This window comes from Lethenteron reissneri, chromosome 4, assembly GCF_015708825.2.
Source record: "Lethenteron reissneri isolate LAM-NWPU_2019-01 chromosome 4, ASM1570882v1, whole genome shotgun sequence".
NCBI classification, from domain to species: Eukaryota; Metazoa; Chordata; class Hyperoartia; order Petromyzontiformes; family Petromyzontidae; genus Lethenteron; species Lethenteron reissneri.
In genome coordinates, this window is record NC_083782.1 from 2,120,654 (window position 1) to 2,142,459 (window position 21,806).

General features: G+C 49.8%; 1 protein-coding gene across 1 annotated transcript; it reads left to right on the forward strand.

Moving 5' to 3' along the window:
- The first annotated feature begins 8,054 nt into the window (after positions 1-8,054).
- LOC133349114 (calreticulin-like) lies at positions 8,055-17,677 on the forward strand. Its single transcript, XM_061562311.1, has 9 exons — positions 8,055-8,302; positions 9,862-9,963; positions 11,531-11,734; positions 12,620-12,714; positions 13,094-13,303; positions 13,861-13,974; positions 15,111-15,254; positions 15,670-15,762; positions 15,947-17,677. Exons 1-9 carry the CDS (start codon positions 8,206-8,208, stop codon positions 16,151-16,153), a joined length of 1,266 nt encoding a protein of 421 aa, XP_061418295.1. The 5' UTR covers positions 8,055-8,205; the 3' UTR covers positions 16,154-17,677.
- Positions 17,678-21,806: the final 4,129 nt, after the last annotated feature.

The window sequence follows — 21,806 nt, forward strand, 5'->3', positions numbered from 1 at the left end:
TTCATCTTCTTGGTTCTTTCGGTAAAGTCACGTAGAAGGGAAATAATAAAATAAAATAAAAAAAACATAATAAAATACAATTCTCACGACGTTTCGGCCACAACGCAAGCAGCCGTCCTCAGGTGAAGAACAGGTCTGTCGGAAAGAGAGCGTCTGAATGAACACCACCACGCTTGGCAGCGTATATTTAAGCTTAAATGCGTTGTGGCCGAAATGTCGTGAGAATTGTATTTTATAATGTTTTATTTCTATTATTTTATTATTTCCCTTCTACGTGACTTTACCGAAAGAACCAAGAAGATGATGAACATATACTCCTGTCACATTGGAACAAATTCGCAATCGTTGATGTGGGAATAGCTGAGGTTTCCCCCCTTTTAAAACGACTTACTGTGCCTTAAACACTTTCCTATGAAGTCAAATTACTGTCTCAACCATTCCATATTGTTAAGGCAACTGAGGTGGCCGAATTACAGGTGAGTATAATGAGCCAACACCACCGAGATATCCTGGGTTTGAATCGAGACAGCCACCAGCGATTTCACTGTTCTCAAGCACTTTAGTCAATTGAATATCTCAGGCAATGCCCGTACACAAAATTCATTACGCTTTGTTTTGCACTTAATTTAGTTACATTCCATCTCTGAAAATGAAATATACCGGGTTGACTGCGATGTCAGTCTTAGAGCAGTGTGGGATGGTGCGGACCCGCAATGCGTAACGGATAAAAAGGCAACTTAATTTTTTTCAATAAGTCTGAACAACTGTTGCACTGTTGTGTGAGATTTCAATGGCTTCTTATTTAGAAGAACAAAAAAATCTAACTCGCGCTGACCAACTCCGTACTTTTCAACAACCCAGAGTGATGGCTGATCTAGAGCAGAGCAACATTGTGTAATTAGCCTGTGATGTCCACAGTATAAAATAGATTTCCACTTTATTGGTATATTTGCTATGCATGTGACTCGATCGATGTTTATTCCTAGGCACACGATATGTGCATCTAATATTCTACTTGAGAATATATTTGTGTACATAATATGCACATTATGTTACATTTAGGCTCATGGAGCAAACAACTGTACTAAGGAAACATAAAACTCATGTCAACAAGATAAAAACAATCAAACTGTACACGAGAGAATCAGTTTCTGAATTGTAGCCCTGACAGGTAATTGATTTTATGGTTATACATTTTATATTACAAAACACGTAATATATTCACACATGTATTGCGCCAAATGTGTACTCTGTTTCGAGTGCCAATATGTATTAAAATATAAATTATTCGCATATCGGAACTGCTTTATTTATGAATTGTGCTTCTGAAGAACATTTTATGCAAATGTTGAGTCAACAATGGCTTTCCGTGGAAACCTTGAAATAGCACGTGCTTTGAGTGAATTGTGGAGTGGTTATTTTGGCAAACTTCATGGCCACGGGGGCGATGGCTAGTTGCGGCAACAAAAAACCGTGCAGTCGTGCAATTTGACCTCGATGTCATCCGCCCTCCCGTTCATAAAGGCCGTGCGTGCAGCGTTGCATAAACCTCGCCAACCAATAACAAGTGACCAGCTCAGAAGGCAGATGGAAGGGGCATTCAGTGAGTGACAAGTGGGGAGTGTTTTTTTTTTTACAAGGGGGATAGAGCAAGATACGTGTCGTTCATGGGCGCTATGTGTCTTGAACTTCTATCGCACCGTACGTAGCCAACTGTGTTAATCGGAGGTGCTAAATAGGGTGGTAAAAATAGGGGGGGGGGTCTTCGAATGGGGGACATGCTACGTTGCCACTGCCGTTGGAAAGCATACCGGAGTTGTCCTGAAAAGATGAGGGCCCTTTCAAATAGGGGCACATTGAATGGGAGACATTGGAGTTCTTGAATAGATTAATTACATGGAGAAGATGTATAAGCGCCCTGGGGGTATACTTTAAAAGGTGGGGGGGGGGGGGGGGGGGCAGTCCTATCATTCGTTTTTATATTTGTGTAGTGGTAATGATAGAGACCCAGTCTTCACTTGGATTCAACACGTTTATTTATACAATAACGATAGCAATACAGGGTCTCTGACACAAAGGGGTAACGGCCCCTTCCACCCGATACCGTTGGAGGTACAGCCTCCGGGCTATCGTGCTCTCTACCACTGGGACCACTCTATATCTCAGCCCTCCGGCTAGGAGGACCTAGGGGAGGCTACCTGACCCGACCCAGCCATGCTCTTCAGGTCCCGGCCACTTGCCCACGCCGTCCCGGCCCTTAGAAGGACATCGGGTCCGGGGGTTCCCAGGGTCCTATTCTGGGCTGGCTCTTCGGGTCTTCAGCTTGACAACTGGCAAACCCGTTCAGAGGTCCGGCTTATATACGGTGGCCAGAGTCACTCCGCCCCTGGCCACGCCTACTCTCTAGAACCTTCTTGAGGGACCGGGACTATTGCGTAATCCCCCATCCCCCACTGGGGGCCTGGGGTGTGTACCTCTGGTTCCCAACCGGCCTCTAGGTTTCCTAGCTTAACGGCGTTGCCTGGTACAGACCGGACTCGCTATTGCCCCGTGTTGGCCCATGGCTGGTGCTACACCAGGGCAGTAGTGGTGACGGCGTGTTACATTACAATGACCACTACATTTGTATTGTTGTTGTAACTTGCTGACCTGCCCCGACTGGACATCTGTGAAAAAATTGTTTCATAGCTCATTCCTCCAGTCTAAATATGGATTCTGATATATGGTTGTTAGTTTATCTGGTGTATGTGTAGTGTCAGTGAGTCGGAGACGAGGTTTGTAAAGGCATCTTTATTGAACACACGATCTCGCCTGCACACTCTAGTCACTAGCCTATCGTTTGGGTCGCTAGCCTATACACAACACTAGCCATCTAACATCAACGGCGTTGACCGAGATAGCTAACAGGCTATCTAGCAGCGCAATATCGAGCAAAGACAGCAGCGGCGACGGCGACGAGACAGCAACGACGAGACGATCCAATCCCCAAAACCGGCAGCCTCAAGCTCCCGCTCTTGGCCCTGTTATGCTACCAGCACGGCCTGGCTCCGCCCTGGCCACGCCTCCATTCTCGAACCCACTAGCAGGTTCCAGGGGCTTCCAGATAGGGCCCTCCTTGACCCTTGCCCCAGTTCCTCCGCCCTGCCGACACACCCGTGTATATGCTCACCGGCGTGTGTACTGTTTGTCCACCACGGTTGCCGCTGGTCACCAGTCGGCGCTATTACACTACATGTGGAATGAAATCCCCTTGATGAGATATCATACTTAATGAGGGTTTCTTAAACGCCAAGGTAAGGGGTGGTTTTGCACTTTAGCATAGGGGTTTGTACTACTTTAGGGTGGGCTGTTGAATAATGAACTGGATCCCTGTTAAATGGGGAGGTGCTTAAATAGACGGCGTTCAGAATGAGCTCCTCTTGAATGGTATTCATAAGCACGGATTATACAGAACACCTATGATCAAACCACACGGAATGGCAAATCACCCAATCTCATCTCATCTCGGATAAGTGCTTGCTTGGATGGGCGACCATGTTGACAGCTACGTTGTGGGAAGCAGAGAGCACTGCAAGCAAAATCCTCTATTGCACCGTACGCAAATCTGGACGAATTTACCAATGAACTCCACTTAACCGCGAACGATGCGTGTATGATAGGTAAGGCGTTCTGCATGAGGGAAAACAGTAAATACGTAGCAATAGGGTCGCGGATAATGGGGGATTTCTTGTGAACCCTACAGATAAGAGAAGTTGCAGATAACAGGAGTTTTGGGTTATAGGTCTGTTCGTGTTGGAGATTGTAGTATGCACGGCAGACAGACAGATAATCCCTGGTGGGCAGTGTGGAACCTGTAGTTCCTACCTGTAAAAAGGTTTGTCTATTTGTTTGTTTCTCCCTTGTGACGGGACTCTGTAGGATGAACGTTGAGATTTATAAGGGCACGGGGTGACCAATTAGGTCTGAATTAGTCTATAAGGTAGGACACTGATAAGGGGTTGACAGCAGGGTTGCGATTTCCGCATGGAAAATGCGGAAGGAGGGTTCAAATTTTCCCGCATTTTTGCTAAAGTCAACCGCAAACGGTGGAAAGACAACTCCTATGACCGCGCGCTTTTAACAACACGTTAATGCGTTCTATTGGAAAGGATACATCATGTACATGTGCTCGTAATCACGGCTCCGCATTTGAATAAAGTATGTAGTTCTTGTGCGGAAATGCGGAAATCATATATTCATTCCAATCAGTAACTCAAAGTCCTACGTGATGCTGGGCCTTGCATGTATCCTTTCCAATAGAACGCATTAACGTGTTGTTAAAAGCGCGCGGTCATAGGAGTAGTCTTTCCACCGTTTGCGGTTGACTTTAGCAAAAATTGCGGGAAAATTTGAACCCTCCTTCCGCATTTTCCATGCGGAAATCGCAACCCTGGTTGACAGGCACGAAAGTACAGGGGTAATCAAATCACCCAAACGCATGCGAACAAAACTAAACCATTCCCACCCTACCCAGGCAAAGCCCTCTGAGGTATTTAACTTATCAGAAGCGACCACAAATGAACGGGGGGTGGAGGGGGGGGTGAAGGGGGGGGGGGAGGGGGGGGTGAAGGGGGGGGGGTGGTGGAGGGGGTGGAGGGGTGGGTGGAGGGGGGGGTGGAGGGGTGGGTGGAGGGGGTGGTGGAGGGGTGGGTGGAGGGGGGGGTGGAGGGGGTGGTGGAGGGGGGGGTGGAGGGGTGGGTGGAGGGGGGGGTGGTGGAGGGGAGGTGGGGGGGGTGGAAGGCTGGTGGAGGGGGGGTGGAGGGGGGGTGGAGGGGTGGTGGAGGGGGGGTGGAGGGGGTGGTGGAGGGGGGGGGTGGAGGGGGGGGTGGAGGGGGGGGGTGGAGGAGGGGGTGGAGGGGGGGGGGTGGAGGGGGGGGTGGAGGGGGGGGTGGAGGGGGGGGGGTGGAGGGGGGGTGGAGGGGGGGTGGAGGGGGGGGTGGAGGGGGGGGTGGAGGAGGGGGGGTGGAGGGGTGGTGGAGGGGGGGTGGAGGGGTGGTGGAGGGGGGGTGGAGGGGGGGTGGAGGGGTGGTGGAGGGGGGTGGAGGAGGGGGGGGGGTGGAGGGGTGGTGGAGGGGGGGTGGAGGGGGGGTGGAGGGGGGGGTGGAGGGGTGGTGGAGGGGGTGGTGGAGGGGGTGGTGGGAGGGCTGGTGGAGGGGTGGTGGAGGGGGTGGTGGAGTGGGGGGTGGAGGGGTGGTGGAGGGGGGGTGGAGGGGTGGTGGAGGGGGGGGTGGAGGGGGGGGTGGAGGGGGGGGGGTGGAGGAGGGGGGGTGGAGGGGTGGTGGAGGGGGGGTGGAGGGGTGGTGGAGGGGGGGTGGAGGGGGGGGTGGAGGGGGGGGTGGAGGGGTGGTGGAGGGGGGGTGGAGGGGTGGTGGAGGGGGGGTGGAGGGGTGGGTGGAGGGGGTGTGGAGGGGTGGGTGGAGGGGGGGGGGGTGGTGGAGGGGAGGGGGGGGGGGTGGAAGGCTGGTGGAGGGGGTGGTGGAGGGGGGTGGAGGGGGGTGGAAGTGGGGGGGGGTGGAGGGGGGGGTGGAGGGGGGGGTGGAGGGGGGGGTGGAGGGGGGGGGGTGGAGGGGGTGGTGGAGGGGGGGGTGGAGGGGGGTGGAGGGGGGTGGAGGGGGGGGTGGAGGGGGGGGGTGGAGGGGGGGTGGAGGGGGGGGTGTGGAGGGGGTGGAGGGGGGGTGGAGGGGGGGGGTGGAGGGGGGGTGGAGGGGGGTGGAGGGGGGGGGTGGAGGGGGGGTGGAGGGGGGGTTGGAGGGGTGGAGGAGGGGGGTGGAGGGGGGTGGAGGGGGGGTGGAGGGGGGGGGTGGAGGGGGGGGGGGGTGGAGGGGTGGTGGAGGGGGTGGTGGAGGCGGTGGTGGAGGGCTGGTGGAGGGGTGGTGGAGGGGGTGGTGGAGTGGGGGGTGGGGGGTGGTGGAGGGGGGGGTGGAGGGGGGGGGTGGAGGGGGGGGGAGGGGTGGTGGAGGGGGGGTGGAGGGGTGGTGGAGTGGGGGGTGGAGGGGTGTGGAGGGGGGGGGTGGAGGGGGGGGGTGGAGGGGAGGGGTGGAGGAGGGGGGGGTGGAGGGGTGGTGGAGGGGGGGTGGAGGGGGGGGGTGGAGGGGGGGGGTGGTGGAGGGGGTGGTGGAGGGGGTGGTTGGAGGGCTGGTGGAGTGGGGGGGGTGGAGGGGTGGTGGAGGGGGGGGGTGGAGGGGGTGGTGGAGTGGGGGGTGGAGGGGTGGTGGAGGGGGGGGGTGGAGGGGGGGGTGGAGGGGGAGGGGTGGAGGAGGGGGGGGTGGAGGGGTGGTGGAGGGGGGGTGGAGGGGGGGTGGAGGGGGGGGGTGGTGGAGGGGTGGTGGGGGGGGCTGGTGGAGGGATGGTGGAGGGGGTGGAGGGATGGTGGAGGATCTGGTGGAGGGGTGGTGGGGGGGGAGGGGAATGGTGGAGGGGTGGTGGGGGGGGGATGGTGGAGGGGTGGTGGAGGGGGGGTGGAGGGGGGCTGGAGGGCTGGTGGGGGGGATGGTGGAGGGGTGGTGGAGGGGGGTGGAGGGCTGGTGGGGGGGATGGTGGAGGGGGGGTGGAGGGCTGGAGGGCTGGTGGGGGGGATGGTGGAGGGGTGGTGGAGGGGGGGGTGGAGGGCTGGAGGGCTGGTGGGGGGGATGGTGGAGGGGTGGAGGGGGTGTGACTCACGCAGCGAGGGGAGTGGTTGACCCCCCCCCCACCGAGAGGTTGCGGCGAGACGCGTGCTGAGAGCCCATTGGCTGCTTTTAGTCATAGTGGTATCGTCAGCGGTGTGTTCCTCTTTAGTGGTATTCAAACCATTATACACCTCAATGAAGATAAGAGTACAATTTTAAATAGTTACATGTGCACACCGTTGTTACATTGCAATACTGTGCATTATAATACAATGAGGGAGAGATGGAGCGATAGAGCCAGTTTCGCGCATAGGCGCCAAATCGATTAGATGTGCAGGATTGTGAATCCTTCATACACCAAGTTGGATTGATTCATCATTGTAGGTGTTGAATTAAAGTGCCCTACACTTTATGGAACATATAAGCCGCGATCGAATGCCTACGGAACCTCACAATACTGTAGCACATTTGAAATTGCACCGACGGCTCACATTGTTACACACGAGGTTACGTTCATTGTATTACAGTTTTTGTATTTTACGGTCTGCAAATAATAAAACATTGTTCTGTACTTCAGTTAACATTATTTTATAGACATACCGAGGCTTAATGAACCTGAAAGGTGCAGTATTAATTACATCTGAAATATGTAGTGTCGTTGCCAGGTTTACACCACAGCTATGGAATAGCCGTCACGTAACCTCGCTCATTTTAATAACGCAACTTGTAAACGAAGTTAAATGAAAACGAACGGGAACTTGTTCGATCTACTGCTGGATGAGGGCCTCTCCACGCGGCGTCGGTGACCCGAGTTGATCATCCCGCGGTGGAGTAATAACCCCACACACTCACACGTTGTTCAGAGGCCTAATGTCGGTTCCCGGCCAACATCAGTAACTCAAACACATACAAATCATCGAGTAACTCAGATTAGGAATGCAACATTCATTTCTCTCGCATCAGCTCGTTCAAGCCGAAGCCTGAGAAACGCGAACGAGCAAACAGCTGATAGCGGGTCACGTGATGAATCGCGGGCGGGGGGGGGGGCGGCTCCATGCAAATGTGAGCGCGTGACGTCACGATAGGCGTGGTTTAGCGTGAGGAGCCGCGATGACGTCATTACGTAAAGTCGCCGCAGCGTTCTAACCGCTGGGATCGGGGGCGGGGCTTATGAACATTACGGCGACGTGGTGACGTCATCACGTCCCGGCGATCGGATGTGGGGGGGCCGTGGGGGGTTTGTGGGGGGGGGGGGGAGTCGGGCGGATGTGGGGCGGGGCCTCATTGCCAAATTAGGCGCGTGACGTCACCGCAACGGTCACGCGGGAGCGGGGGGGGAGAACCCGCGGGTCGTGGTGAGCGTTGATTGGTCGTCGGCTGTCGGCGGCAGCCAATGAGAAGGCGCCATCTGTGCAGGCTGCCTGCAGTTGTGGAACAGCCGGGGCCGTGCGGGTTGTTTCGAGTCGGCTCGCTGCGAATTGGAGTAAAGTGCGATATAAACTAGTGGATTGTAATTGCTCGACGGTTTAAAGTTTGACATTTGTCGACGTTTAGAACCATGCATTGCGCGATAGTTGCCGTGACCGCGCTGCTGCTGGCGGCGAGCGCCCTGGCCGAGCCCGCCGTGTACTTCAAGGAGCTCTTCGACGATGGAGGTGGGTGTGCGGTTGAGGAGAGAGGGCATCAGCATGGCATGATGTGCGGGAATTAAGTTGAACCGATGTGTAATCATTGGGATTGGCAATTTACCGTTGCGTGGACAAACCGTGTGACGTGTGCCAGTCGTCGTGTTTTATTCTGGGGCGATGTGTCGAGTTTTGCGGGATGAGCCATAGTGGATGTTGAAAAAGGGCCTAATCGTGCGTGGATTTTGACACCAAATTTTCCAACGTTTTCCCATTAAAACAATAGATTTTTTAGGAGGTGGGTGGGGGGTATTTAATGAGAATGCTAATGTGTCGACGTTTGTGAGCAAACGCGTGATTGATCGATTGAGGGTTTTTGTGGCTTCAAAAATGTTAAAACCGGCCCCATGAAGGACGCGATTTTTTTTTTAGTGAAATTTCTCCGACGTGACCCGCTCACGGACACTGCTGGTGGATGGGCAGCGGCTACGTGCTCAAGACAATTGTAGAATTGTAGATGTTGCACCTTTCCTGCGCAGAGATTTGGTGTTAAAATGTTCCCCCCCCCCCCCACGTCTTTTTTGTTACACTCGAATTGACAATTAGCACGAGGTGTGTGTACAGCTAAATAGCTCTCGTCACTTGTGGCCCAGATAAAGTGAATGCCGGTTACGGAGTAAAGTCAACCATTTAATTAACCACCAAATCCTCCCCCACCCCCCACACCCCCCCCCACACCCCCCCACACCCCCCACACCCCCCACACCCCCCACACCCCCCCACACCCCCCACACCCCCCACACCCCCCCACACCCCCATAGCCATTGTAGCGTCAGTTACTCTTGTGACGTCATCGTCGTGCAAGCTGTGGCCCCGGAATTAGTTTGGGTGATGTGAGCCCCATATGTCCCTTTTTGTAAATGTTGTGTTTGCGGGTTTGATCCTGCAATAGTGCTGTGATGGATGCCCGCCATGCAGCAAGCAACTACTGGTTGTAATAGGGGCTGCGGTCGGGGGGGGGGGGCAGCAGACGGACTGCACCCAAATCGAGACTGGCACTTTTAACAAATGCCTCCGGGTCTGCCCCCCCCCCCCCCAACCTTCACCAACCCACCGCACTGATCAGCGTGGTGAAGTATGTTCACGTAATCCCCGTGACCGACACGGGTGTGGGGGAAGCCCTCATACAGCAGGGAATTTACGAAAGAGATGTGCGGGTACTTGTACAAAGGGGTATTTTGACTCCGCTATTGAATCTCAACAGACGCCCCCTAGTGGCATGACTGCAGATGAAATAAAAGTTCACATGAATGCTCCTTCAAGCGAGTAATTCGAACTCTAATAGGCTTATCATAATTTATCGCCTAATGGCGATTCATCGCCTAGTGGGTTCTTATCCAAATATCGTGCATGCCTCGAACCGAATTTCTGCTCACTTCCCATGCCATGCCTATGCACACACACGCCATATTAACGATGTAGACACCCGTGGTGAACCGGGCCCAAAGTTGGATCTGTTGTGCAGTCTTGCTTAAACAAATAAATCTGACCCCTCCCCCGCAATGTTATTGTTTTCTGTTTTTTTGCAGATGCATGGCAAGACCGGTGGGTGGTATCGAAACACAAGTCCGACTATGGCAAGTTTGTGCTCTCTGCCGGCAAATTCTACGGCGACGCCGAGAAGGATAAAGGTGAGATGGTGTTTGTACGCATGGTTGATGTGTTAATGATTTGCTTGAGATGGCCTCTGACCTTTCCCCCCACCCCATGAAAGAATAAAATAAACAATACCTGAGGAACTAGTTTTATGGCCCCTACCTCTCTGGCTTCCTGGTAGTTCTTCCATATTCGGATTTCACCATTGAATTGCAATGGTGGCATTTACGCCCTTGCTTTTAAGCACGTTCGTTCATCTGTACCTTTTCAGCAGTGATCGGCACCATGTGAAATGTAGCATTGTGTAACGTACATATTATATGAGAGATTATGTACTAACACATGATTAATCAGAAGCCTCTATGTGTGTAGAACACTTGACCTCAATTTAAATACTTGAAGCGCTTGCCATTTGTTATTTGGCATTAGCAAAACGATAATCAAATATGTGTTCGCCCCCTCGGCATATTAAGGTTTTTTAATCCTTGTATCAAATTTTCAGCTCTCATTTATAGATTACACACTTAAATAGGTGCCCTTTAAACAAGAGCTTACAACTGGACCAATTCATTGGTGGCAATGAACCACATTATCCTCATGTGGGGGTGTATGTCCAGTTTTACTGAAATAGGAGCTCCAAATACCAACTTAGTTTGCCTGAAAATATATAGATCATTAAAGTCTAATTTATATAATTTAAGTCACTCCTGTCTGGAAATGAAAACTGGTTCCTACGAGTGAAGTTAACTTTGGCCCTGTGACATGGCAGTGAATTTGATGAAGACAAGCAGTAAACATTGAACAAAGTGAATGTTCAATTATGACTACTGATTCCAGTGCACAAATAACATCAACATGTAATTGAGTAATTGGTGGAGCTTATGGTGTAGAACATTATTTAGAATATTAAAAGCTTAGAAATTAAGCGCTATTTAACAAATATATTTTTGATGCAATACGATTCTTTATTACCTGTTAATAATCGTTCTTTTCACCTTAAATTATAGTGCCACCTGCCTTCTGTATGCTCCTTTAGGCAAGTCCGTGGTTTGCATAAGCATTACAAGCACTTTTGCAGATTCAAATTTACTGTTTACATAGTTGGGCAAGGTTGTTGTCAGGCCAGCTTTGTAGATTAGTTATACTTGGCTCGGGGGCTTCTTACAGAAGGTTAGCTTCTATTGTGATGAGTTAAACAGCAATTTCAGCGGCCGTTTAATTATTATAACCCATTTTCAACTTCAGTTGTTGTGACTTGTGGGTACAGTTATTGGGATGAATTTAGAATTTTTTTAAAAATCCAGAATATCAATTAAAACTGCAGTGGCATTTTTGTGCTGGCTTACAATTGCTGCAATTTATTTTGCCACCCACCTGAAGTTAATACCACAGGTGGGATTTTCCTGGTTTCGTTTTATTCGTATGTGTTTGGGTGGTTTGTTTACCTTGTACATTGCAGTCCTATCATGTTTTTGTATTGTTTGTTGTAATGTTCTTATCTGCCCCGACTGGACATCTGTGAAGAAGAGATTATAATAGCTCATCGGATTTCTCCCAGTATAAATACATATTCTGATTACAAGTTGCTCCCCCATGTTGCAGGCCTGCAAACGAGTCAAGATGCCCGGTTCTACGCACTCTCTGCCGGCTTCGACAGCTTCAGCAACGAGGGCAAGACCCTGGTGATCCAGTTCACCGTGAAGCATGAGCAGAATATTGACTGCGGCGGTGGCTACATCAAGCTCTTCCCTAAGGACATGAACCAGGAGGAGATGCACGGCGACTCACAATACTTCATTATGTTCGGTGGGTCACCGCTGCTTGATTAAGACTTAGTGCAGTTTTTCTTTTTAATATTCGGCTACCGCGATACATTTCCACATGATGATAAGCCACTTTACGCTTTCGTTTGTGGCTGGGTCGCTTCTGAAGAAGAGCTGCATAGTTTAGTGGGCCTTGCCTAGTATGAGAAAAAAAATTGTTTTAAAGTATGTTACAATCGTTGCGGTGAGCTTAGTGGGAGCACCCATACTATTACACCGTGGCTCTACCAGCCCCAGTTCATCTGAACATCTGGAATTTAATTTTCTCCATGGGTTAACTTGAAAACAAACTAGACTGGAATCCCAACGTTGTTTTGTTGAGCTCCTAATTTACCAATATTTAATGTTTTGGCAGAAATGTGTTCGACAATGTATGTGTGTCTGCCTAAATATATAGTATTTTTGTCATTCAAATTCTGGAATAATGCCTTATCACTTTGTCATGGGGGTTATTTGACCATACTTCATTATGATCAGTATGAGTTGATGGCTGGGAGTCTATGTGGAAGTGTAGAACCACAGGACAATAAGACATTTACTGCACTTTTCCCTACTGCCTACCACGTAGTCCCTTCCTGTGCATGGAGGTCACCCATCTGATAAGATTGTGTACATTCTAGGTGATTTGGTAATGGGCTGTTTCTACCATTAGGTGGCAGAAAATATCCACTTTTACATGAGGTGAGGACCAGAGTCTTGGGTAATGGCAATGTTTATAAATGTCTTCTATAAGTGATCTTAAAAGCACCCTGATAAAATTAACCGCAAGTCGTCATTGTATTAAAGGTACGTGTTTTCTGTTAATGCTTGGATTAAATTAATGATGGGACTCAGGATTAATTTGTTCATATTGTTGTCTTGTCTCCAGGGCCAGACATTTGCGGGCCAGGAACCAAGAAGGTTCACGTCATCTTTAACTACAAGGGCAAGAACCACCTCATAAACAAGGACATTCGCTGCAAGGTGAGCAAACAAGAGCAAAACCGTGACACGTGCTGTTAACGGAGTCAATGGAGACGGCGTCTCTTCTACAATGGAGATGTCGGGTAAATTTAAATAGTAGGTTTATGGAGGATAATTTACAAGAAAATCATGTAAAAAAAAAGCGGTTTTAAAATTGTGATGTGGAATATTCTAAGACAGCAATTTAGATCATTAAAACATCGAATTACACTGGTGTTGCTGAAATAATATCTTGTCTCACTAGTCGGATGCAAAAATAAGTAACTACATTTTATTGTACTTAAAATTTGTCAATGGAATTTGGGGAGCAGTGTATGCTCGGTGCGCTGCGAGGTGGGTCCTCACTCTTGGTCTGGGTTCTCTGTGCTTTGTCTGGCAGGATGACGAGTACACCCACCTGTACACGCTGATCGTGAGGCCAGACCAGACCTATGAGGTCAAGATCGACAACAAGAAGGTTGAGTCTGGCAGCCTGGAGGAAGACTGGGACATCCTGCCGGCCAAGAAGATCAAGGACCCCGAGGCACACAAGCCCGAGGACTGGGAGGACCAGTCCAAGATTGACGACCCCACCGATGTCAAACCAGAGGTACGTGCGGCGAGAGCCGTGTTTGAAGGAAGATAAATTGGCATTTGTTTTCTGGAGAGGATGATCAATAAATTGCCACTTGCATTTGGCTACTGTATACACTCCTTGTGCTGTGACCACTTTCCCTTGAGCACTCTTGAGTCCAGCACTTAAATTAAAACGAGCCTGTGGCGTCGCTCATCTGTTTGCAGCCACAAGCTGTTGGCGGATGTCACATTCCTGTCGCAGTGACAAGTATTAAAACATTTATTTAGTTTATATATTTTTTCTACGTGACTTTATCGAAAGAACCAAAGAGTAATTCCTGCAGTCACGAAAGCCCCAAATCAAGTGACAAGTATGTTCATATAAAGCCTATTTGGCCATAAAATTTTGGAACCATTACATTATGCAAATGTAATTAAGCATCGTATTGCATATAACAGTGACTAACAACCATGATTTCTGTGGTACAATTAATTTCGGACAGCACAATGTAATGAGCCATTAAGAACTGTGGCTGCTTGTCAGATTCGGTCATCATTAGCCAATTGTAAAGTCTCTTTCTGACCACCAAGGATTGGGAAAAGCCAGAGCACATTCCTGACCCCGATGCCAAGAAGCCGGAAGATTGGGATGACGAGATGGATGGAGAGTGGGAGCCACCCATGGTGGAGAATCCCGAGTACAAGGTGAGTGCTGCTCATGTAGAGCAGCGTGTGTCAAAGGTCTTAAACGTGGCTCTGTAGCCAATTAAAAAAAAAAGCTTTTTGCATTGATTTTTGTCAATAGCTGGCTAAGGATCCTTGTTTGACGTTTGAAATCGTTTGGCAAATAAGATGACTACAAAGCAGCTTGGTATTGACAGATTGCATGAATTGTGCTTGTAGGAAGGATTGTTACTATTATCTTGATGTGTAAATAGATAATACGGCGCCTGAATTTGCAATTGATCCGAGTTGTTAGACGGTTAGCACAGGAAACCCGTACGTAATGCTGGACGAATGTAAAATGTCTCCTTTTTATCTGTTTGAAAAGTTCGATGTCAACAGCGGTACTTTTTGCACCTGGATTTACAGGCAGGGAATGTTTGCGAGAATTTCCATCCCGTTTTGAATTGTATTTTCACAATTAATTGGCCAATAGCTATGCTTTAAAATTGTCCATAAATTAATTTGTACCTGCTGGCTGGTGACTTGTCGTTGCCAACCAATTGGCAGTTAATTAGTTCATGGTAAAGGTCAGCAGTGTCACCGGTAGGCCATTAACCTACTCAATGGTGATCTTACCAAAGAGTGAGTACAAGTGGCTGAAAGTCAATTAGTTCCCTTGACACACCAGTGCATTAGCACTGGTGTGTAATTGGCCATTGCACCTAATTTGTCCACCTTGAGAGAAAGCTGTACACGAGTTGTTATGAATGATGAGTGAGATGGAGGTGGTATAAACCAGAGTAGCTCAGCTGTTCCTTGATGTTAAGAATGAACAAAAACGTCTGTCGTGCAGGACATGCTTTCTCCGAGGCTTTTCCATGGCACAGAGTGAATTTGTGGTCTCATGGGAATTGGGGATGGTGATGGCATGGGATGGCCTTGGTTTAGTGCATGGATCATGGCTGATCATGTGTGTGAACATTTCATTTAGTGAGCTGATGGAGATGGTATTTATGGTGATTGGTCATTACAAACAATGTTGTAAAAGTGTTGTGAAGTTGGTCCTCGTAGGATGATGTTTTCGGTGTGTAAATGAAAGTGATGATGATTGCTCGGGCTGCTTCTCTCGTCCGTACGCCTGATGTTGATGACTGCATGTTTGGACTCGCTCACAGGGAGAGTGGAAACCCCGCCAAATCGACAACCCTAAGTACAAGGGAGTGTGGGTGCACCCGGAGATTGACAACCCAGAGTACGCAGCTGACTCCAACATCTACCTCTCGGAGAATATCGGGGTCATCGGTCTGGATCTCTGGCAGGTGAGCGTGCTCGTGTAGTATTGCATCTTTCAGATTATTAGATGCTGCCGCAAAGTAAGACGCACGCCATCGGACACTTCTGTCCGAGTTTCCCATAATTTGTAGAAAGTGTTGGGCTGATTTTGAGTGCTGCATATTGACACCCTACAACAATGCATTTTATATTCAGGATTATTTGAAGATCACTGATTTAAGACTGATATTAAGGTTTTGGTCCCCACGAAGTAGGCACATGGGCCCCTACTTTCTTGCATTGTGTGGTGCCCAAACATGCCTAATTTGGCCACAGCTCCTGAAAACATTGGACTAATGAAGTGAGTTTTTGTTCACGTAGCTCTGCCTCCCCTGCAATCACTTGGTATGCTCTCCTTGGTTTGTGGTGGTGCTTAATTCGTGATTTTTTTTTCATTCACAGGTGAAATCTGGAACGATATTCGACAGCTTCCTCATCACCGACGACGAGAAGTATGCCGAGACCATTGGTGAGGAGACGTGGGGAGTCACCAAGGTGAGAGGATTCTTGGCCGCACCAAGAGGGCAAGGCTTGGTTCTGCGACAGACGGACACACGTGCACACATTGCGAAGGGACTTGAGTGTAAAATAGATCGGTCGCTCGTACGTCTTTGCACATTCGATCGACGGTGTCGGGACGTTCAACGCTCAACCTCAATTGTGTCTTCTCCCACAACAGCAAGGTGAGAAGAAGATGAAGGAGGCGCAGGATGAAGAGGAGAGAAAGAAACGTGACGAGGAGATGAAAAATCATCCTGAGCCAGAAGACAAAGACGACGGCGGTGATGACGATGACGACGATGATGATGCAGACAAGGCGAAGGACGACTTTGAGCCTGAAGATGACGATGATGAAGATGACCCCAAACTTAAAGACGAGTTGTAAATACGGCTTGTATTCCCCCCCCCCCCACATTCAAATTGAGGATGAATTGATGCTGCAGTGTTTGGGTTTGAGTAAGTGTAATTTTATTGCCTGTGCGCATTTAATACTATTGCATCCAGATATTGTCCAGGTGATTTGGGTTTGTTTTTATTGCTCAGCTAGGACGTGCCATGCATTACCTTGGTACAACATCACATTTTTACCTGACATTGATTATTGGCATCATTTGATCTTTTTGAGGCTAGCGTCACACAAGGTATCGATACTGGATGATATGGCGACATTGTGGACCCTGTCGTTTTTTTGAACGAAGGCAAACCAAACAAGTGTAAGATGGGGCAGGCCGGGGGGGGGGGGGGGGTGGAAGATGCGTAATACATTGAAAACTATAATTTAACTTTAAGCTTGTTTGATTTGCCCTTCGTCATAGCCATTCGCATTGACACCCGCACGGTGGTCGTGATAATTGGAAGTCTTTGTGCGGCCCGCGCAGCATCTGTTACCTGTGGGTCCTCGGCATCAACTTGACAAGCAGAGGGGGTGAGAAAGCAGTGCCTTGCCTGCACCGGAAGCTCCATTCCTTTTGAGGTTTAGGGCACTCGGCACAACCAACGCACTCGCTCGCTCGGTTTTCTGCGATAACTTATTAACGACGGGGAACACAGGCTGGGTTGGTGCGTGCACGCTCACGTCAGGTTGGTCTTCACGTCCACTTGTCTTGGTGCGCACAAGTGCACGAGAAGCTTGCCGTGCGCTGTTTGTCCTTAATATCGTTTCATGTGCATCTGGAGTGCTGCGCTTTTGTTCTGTGCTGTTGTGACCATTGGTGCATAGCTGTGGGTGGCTACTGTGTAATGCACGCTGTGGAGCAGAGTTCAAATTAAATTTGTTCTCGCCATTCGCTCGCGTCGCTTGCAGTAGCGTGCTGCGCTGTTTTCAATGGTGCAACGACATCATCATGTTGGCGGTATAGTGTGTGCTCACCTAGCCCAACGGTTCATAGAGGGAAAATGGGGGGGTATGGGTTTTGAGTTGGTAAGGATGGGTTTCTACTGAATCAAAAAGTTGCTGTTTTCTCAACTGCGGAAACTGATGCCCTTGCCATTCTAACCAAGGTGGGGGGAGGGTGAGGGGATTCTACTTTTTCTTTCCATTTAATTTTAAATTTTTTTAAACGTGCAAGCACCGTCCTGCAAATTTTTTTTTAAAGTTACTTTATGTTGGGGAAGCAAAGTTATCAGTCGCAGGTGTTTATTACCATAGGCTTCAGCTGTAAATACATGCCACAGGAATTTAAACCCGTCCTGTGCAACATTGTTTTGTATGTTTATTACAATTGGAATTAAACATGTCGTCTGTCCCGTCAAAGTCCTTTCCCATCAAATTCATGCCGTTCTGTTTGAGTCTCGTTTGCATCTCCACAAATGTGGTAACGGGAACACCTTGAAAATCCTGTGTAAAACTTCGCCTTACTGACCGATGAAGCATAATTTGTTTTAAAATAAATGCAATAGTCTACTGGGAGCTATTGTCTTGGTTTGAGCTCATCCTGGCCTTTTTCACTCGTGAACTGGCGTGTGTGAGAAACGTTTGAGGTGACCCCGATGGATCTCCACTAAACTCGTGGACCCCCCTTTGTATTGTTCATGCAAAGCGATTTATAGAATTCTGGCCAGGGTGGGAGCGGTGGTGCAGTTGGTTGACCCGCGTTAGATTCCTGGTCACGGCTTGCACCCGTGACGAGTGGTATGTGAACTGGTCCTGACCCCCCCCCACCGACGGTGCCTCGATGTTAACTACCTCAACTGGTATACAGACGGTCGTGGGTTCCATCCTGACCCTGGTATCTATATTTGGAGTTTGCATGTCTCTCCCCGTGGTCATGTGGATTTTTTTTCCAAGTCCTCTGGGATTTCCCCTCCATATTTAGAAGCATGCGTTTCGGCTGCTATAAATGTCCAGGTGTTAAAAGCCACTTGGTTGAGCTATAATTTGTGGCCAGTTACCTTCTAAGAAAGCTATATAGCTCAGTGGGCCTTGGTAAAATAAAAACTGGTTTCAAATAGTTGTAACATTGCACTGGCCAGCGTGATTTTGAATTTTGGTCAAACGCCCCACGACTAACGGCATGGAGAGGTGCTCCATCCAGCAGTGGATTGCCAAAAGGTAAATGTATAATTTTATTTTGTTAAATGCGCAGTCTTGCATCACTCACGAACATATTTTTCTACATACCAAAAGTCAACGGTCATTTATAGTTTTGATGGGAGGTTAATTTTAAGTGGACGTCACTGGGGTAGCCTGGATGTGAATATGCTCCTCTTAGCAACCATTTGTCAGGCCACAAGGACGTCCGGCCGGGGGTTCCCAGGGTCTCACGACTGGCCCACAGAGTCCCGGCCCTTACAAGGGCAGTGGGGCTAGGGGTCCCAGGGTACTAGCTAGCTGGTTTTCTAGCTTTTGTCTTGGACTGGCCCTGGACCCTTCCTGGGGTCCGGCTTTTATACCCAGCATCGGTGTGTCAGCCCCTAGCCCCGCCTACCTTCCAGGGAGTTCTAGAGGGGGGCTCTGGGGGATCCCAGGACACCCCGTAGCCCCCTCCTACTGGGAGGGTTCCCAGGGGATCTGAGAACACCCCGCAGCCCCCTCCTGCTTTGGGGCTAGGGATATAGCAACTGCCCCTGCAGGACCCTGACTGCCCCTGCAGGTACGTGTACACAGCCTATTGACATCGCTACACACGTGATGGAATGGCAGGCAAAGGACGGAAATCACCGAAGAGGTCGACAATCACTCAGATGAACATGTCCCGTGGAAGTATTCATATTGTGGCATCCCATTACTGTGAAAGATGGCCACAACATGGAGAGTGCATCCCGCAGTGGATATACAATGTTCCAGGGACGTGCAGTCAGGGGAGGCAGAGCCTCAACTGTCATACTCCAATGAAAATAGCTGTTACGAAATGTGCAAAAAAGAATAATCAAAAAAAATAAATACAAAGATTTTTCCACTGATCTGTGTTATAAATGTAATTTCTGTACGATTCCAATAATTTTTCTAGTAAAAATCGCCAAATTTTCGGAGCTCCGTTGCAAATACAGGAAGAGATGAGAGGTGAGGCAGCGACGAGCTCAGCCTCCCCTCTGATTGCGCAACCCCTCAGTAACTGGATGGGGCGCGGGCAATAAGCGCGTGCCTGTTACTATCTCAGTATGTCACCAATGTAATGTTTGTAGACCCCTTCATTTCATGTCATCGCCTTCCATACTCCAGGTAACTTATTTCACGTATGTGTATAAAGATATTTAGGCTCTCTGGTCTCGTCATGAAACTGCAATGAAAAAGCACCAGGAGAGGCAGCTGTCACATCTGTCTCACTGAGGGGGACGTGTCTAACACGCCCCCCTCCGTGAGGCCACGCCCTCTCAGTGTGTGAATCTGGCTCTGACACAAGCCAGTGCCTCCCCAGCCATTGACCTCACCGCACGTCGCTGCGCTGTTCATGGTTATACGTGTTGAGGTGTAGAATCACGCGGACTCGGAGTTTCTTGTAAGGGCTTACGCCGGTTTATTAACAGTTAATAATCACACTAACTCACACCAGAGGTAGGTGCACACGACACTCGGCCCTTCCCCTGGACCTCGGCTCTACTCTTGTCCCTAGCCTCGGCTATTCCCTTGGGCTCTCTCACCCGAGTCGGGACGGGGGTTGAGCCAACTCTGTCCGACCGAGTGAGAGCAGCACTCCACTTCTCCCTAGCCAGCTCTCACGGACTTTCTCGAGCCTTACCCTCGGCTATCTCGACGGCTCTTCCCAATCGTCAAACCCGGACCGGGGTTCAGCCAACTCCGTCCGGTCACGAGCGGGAGAGACCTGCCTCAGCCCGGACTCCCACAACGACCCCGCTCACGTCACGGGGCCCCCCTTAAGTAACCCTTTACAATCCCCGTCACATGACGTCATCCCACTACCCCATGACGTCATCAGGCTACTGCTCAACACATGTGCAGAGGGTACTTCTTTTATTTCTCACACTGGGCACAATACAGGCCAACACTTATTCTTCTTCTCACTCTGAGTACAACAATTAGATATTAACGTCTCTACTGGCTACACACAGCCGATCACTCGGCGTGGTCCCACCGCCCTCACTTGGCTACGCCGCTGGCTGGTGGAGTGTCGATGATGGCGATGGAAGCCACGCAGGAGATCTTCCACGTGGCCGGACGACGGAGAGAGATGTCGGCGAGCAGCGACGCAGCCAGGACCCAAGACTCCACACACGAGCCCCGAGCCCCGGGTCCGCTCCCCCTTATATCCCCCCAGGCGTGGCTAGGCCCCGCCTCCAGCCACGCCCTCTCGTGGAACCTTCGAGCAGGTTCCCGGAGCATCTCGGCTAACCCCACCTGTTACCTTAGCCCCAGATACACCTCCTTCACTGATTGGTTGGTACTTAACCGTGCCTGTACCCGTGATTCCCTTTCCCGGCCAGCAGGTGTCACCATGTCATTACACATGAACTCCAAAATTCCATCTTTCTACTACCCGTCGAGGCATATATACGACCAATCCCAACCGCTGCAGCCAATCAGAACGCGGCATTGTTTGTGTTATCGGCAGTATCAGTCTCATAAGCAGTGTCAGTGTTGTTACCAGTGTTGGTGTCATCAGAATAGTATATCTCATCAGCTGTGTTGTTGTCATTACCAGTGTTCGTGTGAGCGTCAGCAGCAGTTTTCGGTATGATCAGCAGTATTAGTAGAAGTGTCAGTCGTGTTATGGTCATCAGCAGTGTCACTGTCATCAGGTGGGTAGTACCAATGTCAGCAGTGTCTCTAATCGATGGGTTTGGTTGTGAAGATTGCTCAACGAATCGGTAAGCTCACCACAATTGGCGCAATAAACAGCTTGTGTGGGGTGGTGGAGGGCTTACAATGGCAGATTTGGTCAGATCGTTACGTGTCCTAACCCATGAATCAATAGCGGAGCAAGGGATCGGTAAATGGGTTTGAAAACGTACGTACAGTGTCCGTGTCAAATACCGCACGTTTATTAACCATAGAAATACCGCAGCGGTCGGTAAAGACCCCCTGCTGCCTCGCTCGCAAGAGTCGAGCCATTGTGTGCCCGGCGTCACGGTTTCAAAATATACCAAATTAGAAAAAAAGTAACAACAACCCACAAATGACTCAATTGGAATTACACATGGCAATAACTATTGCTTCCCTAACTGCGAACATTTTGCAGGACCCTCCCGATAAAAGTCAACGGGCCGTAGCAGCAGACACTAACAACACAGAGCTATCGTTGGGGTGGGCAGGAGCCCAGCCAGAAGCCAGTCAGCAAAACTCGAAGCATGCGTGGCTCGCTTATACAAGTAATGTACTCGAATTGTAAATGTTGTGGGTTTACTCAACACATCGGTGTGCTGAACTCGTAGCGAATTGTCACATTTTGCTAACGTCACAAACCATATTAATTGTTTGTGTCGGGTAGTGGCGGGTTTAACGACACATTGATATTCACGCCCTGTAACCCAAAACACACCTATATTATAGACCCCTACAGTCTGTTGTACGCTGCACGACGGATCTTTGTGTATAGGTGCTGCTACTCGCAGCACTTGCCCCTACAGTCTGTTACAGGCTA